This window comes from Sturnira hondurensis, unplaced genomic scaffold, assembly GCF_014824575.4.
Source record: "Sturnira hondurensis isolate 20B ecotype Veracruz unplaced genomic scaffold, ASM1482457v3 Scaffold0018525, whole genome shotgun sequence".
NCBI classification, from domain to species: domain Eukaryota; kingdom Metazoa; phylum Chordata; class Mammalia; order Chiroptera; family Phyllostomidae; genus Sturnira; species Sturnira hondurensis.
Window position 1 is genome coordinate 950,533 of NW_028091156.1, and position 14,849 is coordinate 965,381.

Consider the following 14,849-nt stretch of genomic DNA (forward strand, 5'->3'; position numbering starts at 1 on the left):
ATGCATCCTGACCTGTACCTCCTTTCTTGCTCTCTTTAAATGCCAGCTCACCCAAGACAGAATTGCGTTGTCCTTCTCCAGGGATTCAGATTATAAAACCGATCGTTAAAGGCCCAGTAAGTTGATTTTAATGAGAACTTATGAAGACTTACTAAACTTGAATGATCATTCATGTTACATTTTATTTTGCCCTTTTCTGGTGCTTTCAATCTGTTTTAAATAGTGTAAGTTGTAACTGTAAATAATAAGTATTTTTATTTATTTATTTTCTTTTTAAAAGAAAATTATTATTTTTAGATAGAGGGGAAAGAGAGGGAGAAAGAGGAGAGAAACATCAATGCGTGGTTGCCTCTCAAGCTCCCCCAACTGGGGACCAAGCCTGCAACCCAGGCATGTGCCCTGACTGGGAATCGAACCAGAGACCCTTTGGTCTTTGTTTCGCAGGCCGGTGCTCAATCCACTGAGCCACACCAGCCAGGACAATAAGAAGTGTTTTAAAATTACTGTCAATGTCATTCATTTTTAGGTGCATCTCTACAAATTAGAAGTTATTGAACGATGCATTTTAGCTTAGTCTTTTCATTAGTGTGTTGAAGTCCCAGTCCCCGTTGCAATGATAGCAGGCTCCCACTTGAGAGGGTCTCACATACCAATCTCCTGTAACTGCACCCAGGGCTCGGAGCCATTTCCAGAAGGTTTCTATTTTGACTCCTACCATGCTTTCTTTTAGAAAGCAGCTGCGAATGTTAATAAATGAAAGTGACGAGGAGTCCTCCCTAGTTTACCAAAACAGTAAAGCATTTTAAAACAGCCACACTTGGATTAACTAAGTAACAAAGCACCAGCCCCACACCCCACAGCAGAGGTCACCACACAAAGCAGCTGTCACAGAAGCCCCGGGTGGCCGATCCTGCCTGTACTTCGGGGCTAGTGACTTCCTTTTCATTAACAACCTTTATTTTCAGGAAACAGTAGGGAGAGTGATGTGGCAGAGGCCAGATGAGTATTCATTCATGTGTTAACCCCTATAGACTGAAACCTGTCTGATTTGGCTTTTTAAGCGTCGTGAGCACAATTTCGGAGGAAACAAAGGGTTTCCTTCCCTTTTGTTGCATGTTGGAAGCCCACATTATAAACTGTGTTATCTAAGAAAATACGTGCACACAAATTCATGCACGTACAGGACTACCTTTGTCATTTACGTACGGTGTCATCAGATCTTACAGCCTTTCAGGAAGGACATATGGCTTCTGAACGCAAAAACACCTTCAGGCATTGCCAAGTGACCCCTGGGGAGGAAAGTCACCCCTGGTTGAAAACCACTAAACCAGAAAATGAAATGAACTGTGTTTCAGTGAGGAAAATGGCAGGAGCTCTGTATCAAACACTCTGACCACTCAGCAAACTATAGGAGTTTTAGCAGCTGTGTCAGGAGTCATGGTCAAAGACTCGGGAACCAGGGCAAAGCATATATATTTCTCATTATTTCACAAAGTCAAATATAATAGAAACAATAAGTCATCTACATTTGTCATCCATGAGAGTAAATTCTTAATCACAGGGAGTAACTGAAGAATTGAACTAGTATTATATGAATATTTATTAGTTGTATTCTGAAATTTATTCATTATACTTCTTCTAATCCTAGATAATTAACTGAGTTCCTCCGTGACTTTGATGCCTGTATCTAAATTTGTATTTGATTTAAAGTTAACTTCATATATCATAGTTTATTTTGCATTTTCTTTTAGGATTTAGAAGAAGAACGCTATTTATTTGTGGACAAATCTAATACTTGCTTTCTGTGGTACTATAGAGTTATGTAAGTAATGCAATATTGACTATAAAGTTTATTAAATTCAATAACTCTAAAGGTTATTAAAGCTTTTAAAGAATATTTAGGTCTAAGTTCTAATTGACAAAAAATTGACAAATAGGTTATCTACATTATAGTTTCCATATACACTTTCAATCACCAATCAAGATGTCCTCGACTATACTGCCCAACTTATACTGTAGAACAAACACGAAAAACAACAATAGCAACCCTTATTGGATCATATACTGCTTCTGCTCTATGTAAATTATCTCTCAGTTTGTCATGATAACCACACAAATGTGGAGTGTTACTATCTCTATAAATGTGGAAATGTAAACTTGGATAGATTAAATAACTTTGGACAAAAATACACAGCCACTAAAAGACAGCATTGGGATTTGACTCTGCTTTTCCAAACGAGGCTCATTTATTTCGATTAGCTACGTTATATTCCAGAAAACCTCTCTGTTCTAGGTAGCTCTTCAAACCCACTGTAACATGAGAGTGAATGAATACAACTAAGAAAGGGAAACTGGTACAAGGAAGAATAACTAACTGCATTATCAAATCATTCAATTAGATAAAAAAAAAATCAGTGAATCAGAATATCTTTTAGTATCTGGTGGGGTTAGGAGCAGAATGATTTCCTAACTATTAATTGACTTAATGGTTATTGTGCGAGTTTGGAATTCTCATTCTCGTACAATCCATTTTCATCAGTAGGATTTTCTCTGGGAATTTTCCATCTTCAGTTAGCAATGTTAGTAAAAAGTTCAGTGTCGTCAAGTTGCCTGTAATGTCCTCTTATTCTTGTTCCATCTCTGACGTAGCTATAGTTTTGTGTCTTGACATTTCTAACATTTTTATCTGTCTCCCTTCTGTTGCCTTGTTCTTCTTCCAAGGGGTTCTTCCCTATTTATTTTATCAGTCTCTTCAGGGAACCACCGTGTGGCTCTGTCCAGCTTTTCCATTGCTGTGGACCTGGAAAGATAGAGTCAGATTTTTAAAGACTACTCATACGTCTTTGCTCTGTGAACTTGCACTGTTGTTAAGGAAGCATGCAGATTCAGGCCTCTCAGCCTTCTGTGATGACACTTGAGAATCCTGATTATGTTTAATTATAGACACATGTAGCTTTTTTGTACATTTTGCATGTAATGATGCATCTATAACGGAACATAAAGAGAAGATTCCAAGATTTAGAGATAGGTATATTGAAAGTAGAATATTCAAACTAATATTTAGCATACTGTTTATTAAAATATACATTTATTAAAATGTATATCATTTAAATAAATGTATACATTTATTAAATATACATTTACTTAATATATCACGTATTAAAATATATCATTTATTAAAATGATTCCTTTTTCTCAACAGAAATTTCCCTGAGGTTTTAATTCAGGTAAAATATTTTTTAACTTTGTATATCCTTCATTTTTTTAAAGATTTTATTTATTTATCTTTAGAGGGGAAGGGAAGAGGAGAAGGAGAGAAATATCAATGTACGGTTGCCTCTCATGTGTCCCCTGCTGGGAACTGGCCTGCAACCCAGGCATGTGCCCTGACTCGGAATCGAACTGCAATCCTCTGGTTCGCAGGCCTATGCTCAAACCACTGAGCTACACCAGCCAGGGCATGTATATTCTTCTTTTATGACTACTATAATATTTCCAGATTATATTCCATATTTATGGAAGACAAATTCTTCAAACTAATTTTTCAACAAAAGTTGCTTAGACCCACAGTGCTCAAGGTGTGAGGACCCTCAGGGGTCCACCACCTTTTCAGGAGGTCCACGAGGTCTACCCTTTCCCAACCTCCTCTCTGTGGAGAAAAAATATCTTTATTGGTTATGCACATTAATTTGATAGAGCTAGGAACAAGAACTTACTAAGAGTAGTTATTTGTGGGGTGTCGTGAACTTACGGAAATGAGTGTCGACGTACAGTGCGGGCGGGGGACAGTTTTCACTGTATTTTTTATATCATTTGTTTTAATTGTGTGAATAAATTGTCTATTCAAGAAAAAACAAATAACAAAGAAAAGAATTCTATCTACAGCTAATGAAATGGCCCTGGTGTATCCAGTGATAAAAGCAAGTTACAAATAACCTGTGTAGTGTGGTTTCCTTTTTGTTAAATGTGTGTGAGCGTGTGAGTGGGCCGGGTGCTGCGTCCACTTGTGAATGCAGAGAAAGGTGTACGAGCATCCTTGTGAAAGGCTAGCAGTTCCCTCGGGCGTGCAGAGGAATATTATCAGCTCTTCCTCCATATGTCTTCGGGTTGTTTCACTTGTTAAAAACAACACGTTGTTTTGTTTTTTAAATGGGATCATCCAAATTTTGTAAGTGCAGTTTTGTAGTTATGTTGGGCCGCAACTAAACATGAAATGTGTCCCAAATTGAAAGCAATGCAAACATTTTATTTTGTAGAATGTCATTATATGGGTATACGACCCAGAAAATGCCGACCCCAGTGAGCTCGTATGGAAAGCAGAATCGCCGTCACCAGTAAGTGGAAACATTATTATCATCCCTGAAATTGTAGGCTACACTTCTTTTGTAAGGGCTGTGAATATTGTGACTATTTTATTTTAAGGTACCCAGAACTAACTAAATGCATTTTTATTTATCCAGTAAGTTGAGTGTAGTCATTCAAGTGATTTTGAATTTGTGCTTGATCGCTGCAGTTGTAAATTTTTCTTTAGAATTGTTTTCTGAGCACTTGTTGCATTTTCTACCAATTGCATCATTTATGAGGATGCTGACCTTTACAAAGTGCTTTATAGCTGTTCCTCAAGCATCTGTTTCGAAGTCACCTTTCAAAACTGTGTCCGGCCCCTTATGGGTCCTTCTGTTGCTTACAGACTAATGAATTTCCTAAAGGTGCAACGTGGCGAATAAACAAGCCTTTTCTTATTTGTTGCAAATTCACCTCTTTCAAGAATTTTCTGTCTTCAACTGCAATACACTGTATTGAAGAGAAATATAAAATGAGCAGTTTTAGTTTCTCATTAATGTGTGTTAACAATCCAAGATCTGTCTGATTTTCCATAGTGTTATTATGATGTATGGTAATCAAATTCACAAGCGGTAGAGTGATAAATCAGAATGACAACTAATCAATTGTTTGATTTCGCAATCAACTTTAGAGAGAATAAAATAAACGAATGGTGATTGAATACTTAGAGCATTGCTGCTACTTCGTTTCTAATCTTCTCAAATGAAAATATGCACATTTTAACATTATTTGACCCATGCATACCTAATAATTTGCTCTTTTGCTCTTTTTAACGTTCGTGTTTATTCATGACCATGTCATTTCCTTAAAATCTTTCCATGGCGCTCTATTAGAAACAGCATGGACTCATTGGTCAGTGGAGTCCATGGCTCCCATTGGTCACTAGTGATAATGTTCATTGTCATAGTCCTTTAGAAATCCTTTGGTATTATGTATCAAGAATTTAAAAAAATATTCATCCTGGCTTGTGTAGCTCAGTGGATTGAGCGCGGGCCTGCGAACCACACGATCGCGGTTCGATTCCCAGTCAGGGCACATGCCTGGGTTGCAGTTCTCAGCAGGGGACTCACGAGAGGCAACCATACATTGATATTTCTCTCTTTCTCCCCTTCCCCTCTAAAGATAAATAAATAAAATATTTTTTAAAAAAGAATTTTAAAAATATTCATAACTTTTGACCTAGTAATCACACTTCCAAGAATCTAATCAAAAGAAAAATAGTCCTAACTGTGGAAAAGACTGTATATCTGATGGTGTCTGTGGCTATAATATTAAAAATAGTGAAAAAATAAAACTACCTACATGTCCAGTAGGGGATTAAGTCAATGATGATAATTTGCTGGATGGAATATTGTGTTATTGTTGAGGGCAAAGGGGAACTAGCCAGAACATAGCTGTAAGGAAGTAAAAGGTGTTTTACTAAGTAACGCAAAGAGGCTCCAGGACACATCCGAAGAGCAGGGTGTGTTCCAGGATGTGGTGTAAGAGCAACAAGGTGAGTCGGGCAGATAGCCATCTGGACAGTTACTAGGGAGGGAAATTTTGCCCCTGTGCACGAGCTCAACTGACCAGTCAAGTAAAGGAGCACGAGCCAGTGCACGAGTTAACTCACCAATAATCAGTGACCCTATTGTGCCCCTGAGCCAACCGCTAACCGCCACATCTGCTTCTGTATCCAGCTTGCTTGCGCGCCTCCTTAAAACCCTAAGCCTGTAAGCGTTGGGCGAGACTCTCATTTGCAGCCCTTGCGGGCACCGTGTCTCCGGACACTTTGGAGAGTTCGCCCCTGCACAGGTTAAACTTGGCCAATAAAGTAACATCTTTGGAACCCCAAAAGTCTCCGACATTTGTTCTCGCGGTTGGTAAATGCAACACTATCATTTATATAGACTTCTGTTTACACAACTTGAATATATATAATAGTACCCTACTTTTGGTAAATCCTAAGAAAATATACTAAAGTGTTTTTATTTTTGATAACTTCTATGTGGTAATTTTTCCTATATTTATAAAATTCTCTTTAATGCTATAAATCACCCTTTTCATGAAAAAAACAAAGTTTTAAGTTTGTTGATATCTGCTATATGAGAGTTAAAGATTTTCTTAACATTTTCTTGGCTTGTCCTTTTTTCTATCATCTTGTTGAACATCTTGCTTATTATGTTTTATTTCCATCTTATCCAAGCCATTAAGAGTATTTCATTTACCCTTTTCCTTTATAGTTATATGAAAGATAGTTGTTTTTAAAACTCTGAATAGTGGGTAAGATTTTCAGAAACAAAATAAAGCTACATATTATTAATTATTTACCAGACAAACTCCTATTTCCCTTTCAAAATCATTAAATGTGTATCCCTCAGGGAGGCCTTTGCTGACCACCATGCCTGCTCTCCAAAACAGGTTAAATTCTCCTGTTGGACACATTGGGCCCAGCCCCACACCCTTGCTGTTGACACACCCAGGCCCAGCTACACCCTTGCTGTTGGACACACCCAGGCCCAGCCACACAGCCTTGCTGTTGGATACTCCCAGGCCCAGCCACACACCCTTGCTGTTGGACACTCCCAGGCCCAGCCACACAGCCTTGCTGTTGGACACATTGGGCCCAGCCACACAGCCTTGCTGTTGGACACATTGGGCNCCATTAAGAGTATTTCATTTACCCTTTTCCTTTATAGTTATATGAAAGATAGTTGTTTTTAAAACTCTGAATAGTGGGTAAGATTTTCAGAAACAAAATAAAGCTACATATTATTCATTATTTACCAGACAAACTCCTATTTCCCTTTCAAAATCATTAAATGTGTATCCCTCAGGGAGGCCTTTTCTGACCACCACGCCTGCTCTCCAAAACAGATTAAGTTCTCCTGTTGGACACACCCAGGCCCAGCCACACAGCCTTGCTGTTGGACACTCCCAGGCCCAGCCACACGGCCTTGCTGTTGGACACTCCCAGGCCCAGCCACACAGCCTTGCTGTTGGACACATTGGGCCCAGCCCCACATCCTTGCTGTTGGACACATTGGGCCTAGCCACACAGCCTTGCTGTTGGACACATTGGGCCCAGCCCCACATCCTTGCTGTTGGACACATTGGGCCTAGCCACACAGCCTTGCTGTTGGACACACCCAGGCCCAGCCACACACCCTTGCTGTTGGACACACCTAGGCCCAGCCACACACCCTTGCTGTTGACACACCCAGGCCCAGCCACACACCCTTGCCGATGCTCACCGACCTCACCGACCGTGGCATCTCAAAGGCTCCTCTGTAGGTGGTTGACCTAGTTCTAGGAAATTAAATGGGAGCATTAATAGAAGATTAGGGCAGAGGGGAGCTACAGAATTCTAGACTGACCCTCATTATCTGACTTTTTAATTCTAGGGATTCCCACAATACCCATAATAAAACTATTGCCTCTATTCTAAAAAAGCCTTATTTGGGATGATTCCAGTCAATTCAACTTCTCCTTAAATCTCATGCGAAAAAGAGGGAGCATGTCATATCTGTCTATACACTAAGAGAACTTTTGTTAAAGCCTCCAGGTATCATTTTGCAAGGGGGGGCGGGACACAACCTACCTGGAAATGGGGGAGGAGCCTGAGCTGACTGGAGACCTGGCCACCTTGCTAAATGTGGCGGGAAGTGGGGAGTGGAGGGAAGAGGGGCAAAGGCAAACACAGCCGGACCCTCATTGGCTGCAAGGCTGGACACTCCCACTAGGTTCTGGCCGTCATGCGCTTCTGGGAGAGGACTTTTGAAAACAGAGCCCACCAGACAGCAAAAGTTAGTTTGCTTTTCCCCTGGGGTGGGGCTTGCCAAGGGTGGCTGGTGCAGACCTGTGAGCAGATACCTGGGGTCACAGACACCGAAAGATGCCTGGACCTACACAGTGACTGGAGACCAGCTAAGCGACCTACTTTTATGATCCTTTGGGTGGGAAAAGAGATTCCTGGCGCAACCTTGAACTGAGCTGGCCGAGGGTGACAGGGTGATTTTCCTTTAAGTGTCTTAGAGGGTATGGGCATCGGAGGCAGAAACTTGCCGTTATTTCCAAAGACCTTGGGGATAACAGTCAGCAGTGTGAACAGGTTTTTGCTCTTATGTTATTTTCAGTTCTTGAACCTATGCAGTAGATGTAATGACAAATTTTTTTAAAGATTTTATTTATGTATCTTTAGAGGGGAAAGGAAGGAGAGAAGGAGAGAAATATCAATGTATGGTTGCTTCTCGTGAGTCCCCTGCTGGGAATTGGTCTGCAACCCAGGCATGTGCCCTGACTGGGAATCGAACTGCGATCATGTGGTTCGCAGGCCCACGCTCAATCCACTGAGCTACACCAGCCAGGGCTTGTAATAACAAATATTTAAGTAGCTATTTTTGATGTCATGCTCTGACCTTTCCTTTCCCCTTACTTTTGTTACCCAGATATTTTAGGCAGAAATTTGCCATTAAGTAAAAGATTCCTTTCTTTTCCCCGGAACTCTGTCTTTGGAGATTTGCCTGGTAGGCTGTTAGCGGTAGGACCCTCCCCTCCCCCACCACTGGTTGGGTTCAGTAACAATTTGAAACCTGCCTTGAAAGAGTTATGTTGCTTCGAAGGCATGTTCATATAGAAATAATTCTGACAGATTAGTTTTAGAAGCTCCATTATGTATTTCATATTATAACTAAGGGTATTTTATTTAAGAGTATAAAATCCGTTCATCTGGGATTCTGATTGTGCATAGTATTTTCAACATATTGGGAACTGTATTATGACTTAATTATAATTCATAAAATTCTAATGGGGAGGAAGCCACGTGGTAGGAAAAAACCAAACCCAAATATGGAAAATGTGGTAAATTATAAATGTAAACAATGTCTTAGCTAAAATAATAAATTTAATATAACAATGTAATTTCCAAATAAATTTGTCTAGGAAAAAAAAAGTAATTTGTTTTTGATTTTTTACAGAATTCCATTATGCTTAGCAAGCAGTTGACCACTTTGGGACAAGAGCCCGTTGTCTATACGTTTCTGAAGAGAAAAGTTTATTTTCCACATGAAAAATTGGAGAATGGGTATTTAATTTTTAATTTTCAAATATAAAATTTATCTTTAAAATTCAGTAAAAAAACCTCAGAGACTTAAAGCGAGAGAGATTTTAAAGCCCTCGTGGAATTTCATGGAATACCTCATGTGTAATTTCCACGTAAATTCTTTTATGATACAAAAAAAACACAAAAGTTTACTTGTGAGAGTGAGAACTAGTTACCAGCTCAGAAAATGCTAGTCAGAGTCCTGGGTTCTAGTTTCACAACTTCCATTAATAGCTGTACCTCAACCCAAGAGCCTCCTTCAGCATGGTGGCAAATCCGGGCAATATGTTGAAATGTTTCTTGCTGGTTCATAAAAATGAGACACAGTGCTGGGCTGATGTCACAGTGGTCACCACGTCTTGGGGCACAGGCACATACACACACAAACCACACATCCCAAATCCCACCTGAGAAGTAAAGTCTTTTACCATCATGCTGGTAAGTTATCATGGGGTTCAGACAGCCTTAACCTATTGAACACCCAGGCACAGGTCAACATGCTTATTGAACCTATGTGTACTAAAACATACAATGTGTGTTTCCAATGTGATGTTGAATAGGAGTGGTAAGAAAAGGCGTTTTGCCTTGTTCCTTGTTCTGAGGAGGAAAGGATTTAGTTTCTCCTCATTATGTTTTTTTTTTTTTTTTTGTATAGATGCTTCATTATCAAGTTGAAGTTCCCCTCTGTTGCTAGTTTGCTGAGAGTTTTTTTCATGAATGAGTGTTGGATTTTGTCAAGTGCTTTTTAGGCATTTATTGATATGATTAGATGCATTTTCTTCCTTAACCTGTTGATGTGAAGGGTTACATTAGTTGATTTTTAAATGTTGAACCGTATGTGCGTAACTGGGGAAAGTCCCATTTGGCCACGATACGTAATTATTTGTAAATGTTGTTGGATTCAAAAGGTCTGTAGCCGTACCTGTAACACGTTTATCTAATGTTGGTATTAGGATAATACTGGCCTCATAGAGTAAGTNTTTTTTTTTTTTTTGTATAGATGCTTCATTATCAAGTTGAAGTTCCCCTCTGTTGCTAGTTTGCTGAGAGTTTTTTTCATGAATGAGTGTTGGATTTTGTCGAGTGCTTTTTAGGCATTTATTGATATGATTAGATGCATTTTCTTCCTTGACCTGTTGATGTGAAGGGTTACATTAGTTGATTTTTAAATGTTGAACCGTATGTGCGTAACTGGGGAAAGTCCCATTTGGCCGCGATACGTAATTATTTGTAAATGTTGTTGGATTCAAAAGGTCTGTAGCCGTACCTGTAACACGTTTATCTAATGTTGGTATTAGGATAATACTGGCCTCATAGAGTAAGTTAGGAAGTGTTCCCACCGCCTGTGGTCCCCTGGACGGGCCTGTGGAGAAAGGCCCCATTGAACTTTCCCTAGCTTCTAAGATGTATGCCAGAGTGCTTGTTTTCACAGATTCCGCCATGCATGCCCACTACAAAAGATAAGACCCAGCCCCATCCAAGTTTCATATGCGAAGGGTAAAGAGGAGATCCTAAAAGCTTATGGGAAGGCGACCCATTTCAATGATGAGAATCAATGTGTCACTCTCATTAGGAAACCTAAATACAAAGAAGCTGCAGAGCATGCTGTCAAAGTTCTGAAGTTGCTACTGAGCCAAATTCTCAAGGAAGTGTGTAAAAGATATTTTTGGATTTCAGGACCTCAAAAAACTTATATTCACAAGCCCATTGGCAAAGAGGTACTTGCTGAAGAATGTGCTTTAGCGAAACAAGAAAGATCAACGGACTGGATCCGGTCCATGGTGGCCTGGACCCGGAGAGTAATGAAGGCAGTCTCAGGAATCAAATGCAAGATTGCTCCGCATTGACCGCATGGAAAACATCATATAGTACCATGTCAGCTATCTATTGGAAAAGTTAGAAAACTAAACCAAGTTTTAAAGTACATAATTATTAACTCTAGGGAAAATATTGGAAATAAGTATATTTATAAAAGGTTACAATCACAGCACAGTCACTGGCTCAGTAGGAAGCAATCTATACATTATAGATTGCTATATAGAATGTATATAGCAATGTAATGTATATGATCTATACATTATATTGTTATCTATACAATAACAATACAAACACTATACACTTAGGTAAACATCATGACATTAGTTTGAGGAAAAAGAAGTTGTAATGGTGGGTATATCCTCTGAGAACCATCTTCATCTGTCATATAAGAGGCCAACAGATAACGTATAAAACTTCTATAGTAAGAGCAGTATAAGAATATTTATGGAGACTATGAAGACACATTGCAGAAGAGCATTATGTATGAGTCAAGGTTGTTTTCCTTTGGAGACAAGGGTGAAGAATGAGGAGAAAAGGGTAGCATTTTAATACTATTTGACTTATTTTACCCAGATTTATGTTAACGAAAACACAAAAATGGTTAAAAGGTGATAAATACCAGCATTGTCGCAAGACGGTTGAGAGACAAGAAAGAGACCGTTTTATCCTCATATTTTCCATTTTCCTCTTCTTAGGGCCTGGAGCGTCTATCTACCCATGGAGAAGGATGACACACTAAAAGAGATTAAGGGAAACCAGGTGTCTTTTCAAGATTGCTTTGTTGCAAATTATTTTTTCCAGCTGAGTTTTTCTTTCCTGACCATACCTGAGTTCCCTGGCTTTTTACCCATCACTGTACCACGCGGGAGACCATTAATGTCGACCTGGGAAGCTTGCGTTCCTTCATCTGTGGTGGTGGTAGCCGACACCGAGACCTTTCAAACCAACGATTCGTTTCGCACGTGGACCAGAATCAGAGTGCCGCCAAGCAGCCTCACTGACAGCGAGAGACGCGGTGTGTCTGCTGTGGCCATTTCCTACAATAGAATTTTTTTTTTAATAAATGGTGTCATCTATGTAAAAACTGCTTCTGCATTCAGAAGACTGGGAAGCAAAGAAAACCTTCCTGAAAGTGGAATTGTTGGCATTGCGACAAGAAAATGGTGTTGGACCAAATATTTAATGAAGGTCAGTAAAATAGTACATATATGTATATAGTACACTTACACATTGAGGTATATTTACCATGCCTTTGAATTCAGTGATATATTAGAGACTATTCTATGCAGTAATTTTGCAGAATTATTTCATTTATGATTGTAAAGAGCCTGGCCCAAGCACCTCTGACAACATAGAATAAAATGAATCATGTATATTATTATGCAGAATCATTCAATCATATTAGGGCTGTTTTGTTTTACCCTGACTCGGGCAAAAAGTCAGAAATGTTTTTCCCCCAAATAAAAATGCCATCTGCTCTCAGAAATGAATGAACTCTTTAATTTCTGACAATATAGTAAATAAAATATCCTTAAGCTATAGCATTACAAAACATCTAAAACGCTGCATAACAATTTTAAACCTTCTTTTAAGCACGTAGCTGGACTTATATGGAAGTAAGGAAAATTCTAAGAGGAAAGGTAGAGAGACCTGTAGAAGTAATCCAGAGACATAAAAAGCAAAGATTGTCAAATTGGACATTCTGAAAAAGACAAAATTGTATGTTTTCCTATAAGAAGCCTACTTTAAATATAGGATGTAGTTGGATTCAAAGTAATATATTGGAGAAGAAGATACCACATAAGCACTTATTAAAAGAAACCAGGAGTGACTTTATTCATGTCAGACAAACTAGGAAAACAGTCAGGGATATAGAAAGACATTATATAATGATAAAAGTGTCAGTGCATCAAGAAGACATAAAAATTCTAAATGTGTGTACACTTACAACCGAACTTCAAACTAGGGTCTTGCTTTTTCCCCAGCGTGACAATCTCTGCCTTCAAGTTGTAGCGATTGGTCCACATGGGTTTCATGGACTGACCGCTATGGCTGAGTTGAAGTCCACCAACTTGGTGTTCGTTTTCCACTAATCCTGATTATTCTTATTTCCTTTGTTTCTCCTTTCTTATCTTCTTCTGGGTAAAATGTGTACTTTGCAGTGTTTGCATGTTGCCTCCTGTATGAATTTTTTGACTCAAAACTGTTGTTATGATTGCACTTGACTTTACAGTCAACCTCTTCGATTGACCAGAGTCCAACTCCAAATACTAGGTATACTTCCCAACAGCGTGCAGACCTCATCACGGCGCAGTTGCACATATAGCCGACCCTTTGCACTCCTGTCCCCCATTTGACTGCTCAGGAAGCTATCAATCCCGAAAATGTGGTAATATTTCTGCTTTTAAAGTCCAGTTTCATAAAGAGATACAAGTGCAGACCAATAGCAAAATCAGCCTTTCACATGTAACTTCCAGGTTGTGCTCCGTGTCCGTCAGCACCCCTAGAGTTCCTCCTGGTTGCGTTTCTCTTCAGCCTGGAGCATGTCTTTGAGTTTTCTTGTGTGGCAAGTTCTCTCCGCATCCGTCTGTATAAAAGTGCCTTTATTTATGTTTTTATTTTGCCCTCGTGTCTGAAGGGCATCCACTGAATAGAGAATTACACAATGGCAGGTGGTTTGCTGTTGTTGTTTTTGTTGTCAGCAATTTACAAAGACATCATTCCATTATTTGCTGGCCTCCATCATTTCGGGGTAGGAAGGCAGCCATTATTCACATTATGATTCTCATATATATATATATAAAATGTATCTTTTCTTTTTACCCATAGCTGCTTTTATTAGAACTTGCTCTTTATCTTTGGTTTTCAGCACTTTTATTATGTGACTAGGTGTGGTTTCCTTTATACAGGGTGGGGCAAACGTAGGTTTACAGTTGTTCGTATGGAAAACACACTAATTAATGAATAATAGCACAAGAATAAATTCTGTATTTCTCATTCTCACAATGGTAAACCTACTTTTGCCTCAGCCTGTATTTATCCTGTTAAGGCTCAACAGAGCTGCTTGGATTTCTGGGATCATGTCTTTCATTAATTTGAGGATATTCTTGGACATTATCTCTTCAAATATTTCTTTTGCGCCGTTCTTTGTTCCTCTCCTTCTAGGGTTCCCAAATCACAGGTGACGCCATTTAGTATTATCCCACAGATCTCAGACCACCTGTTGGTGTTTTCTTCACTTTGCTTTTCCCTCTGCCCTTCGGTTTGTATACATGCTGTTAACTGTCTTCAAGTTCGCTGCTCCTTTCTCCTGCTGTTCCCAATTCATTCTTAAATGTATCTAATAATGTCTATCTAATAATGTGTATCTAATAATGTCTATCTAATATCTTTATTCCCAATATATTTGTTTATTTCTCACATTTCCATTTTCTTCATTCCCACCATGTACATGTCTCAGCTGACCCCCCATCTCTGCACTCATGTTGCCTGTCTTCCTCTCTGGATCCTCCAGCGTTTCTGTCATAGTTATTTTCCCTTTCACCATGTTTGAGGTCTCAGCCCTGACAAGATTCCACAGACCTCCTCCTACCTCGCAGCTGAGTGG

At 39.3% G+C, this 14,849-nt stretch overlaps 1 protein-coding gene across 1 annotated transcript in view; it reads left to right on the forward strand.

Moving 5' to 3' along the window:
- CATSPERE (catsper channel auxiliary subunit epsilon) overlaps nucleotides 1-14,849 on the forward strand; it is a 53,077-nt gene that overhangs the window by 3,366 nt on the left and 34,862 nt on the right. The window contains exons 4-9 of the mRNA XM_037069555.1: nucleotides 47-116; nucleotides 1,752-1,822; nucleotides 3,203-3,227; nucleotides 4,257-4,334; nucleotides 9,300-9,406; nucleotides 11,938-12,430. Of these exons, the coding sequence (XP_036925450.1) occupies nucleotides 47-116; nucleotides 1,752-1,822; nucleotides 3,203-3,227; nucleotides 4,257-4,334; nucleotides 9,300-9,406; nucleotides 11,938-12,430 (844 nt within the window). The remainder of the gene's footprint in view (nucleotides 1-46; nucleotides 117-1,751; nucleotides 1,823-3,202; nucleotides 3,228-4,256; nucleotides 4,335-9,299; nucleotides 9,407-11,937; nucleotides 12,431-14,849) is intronic.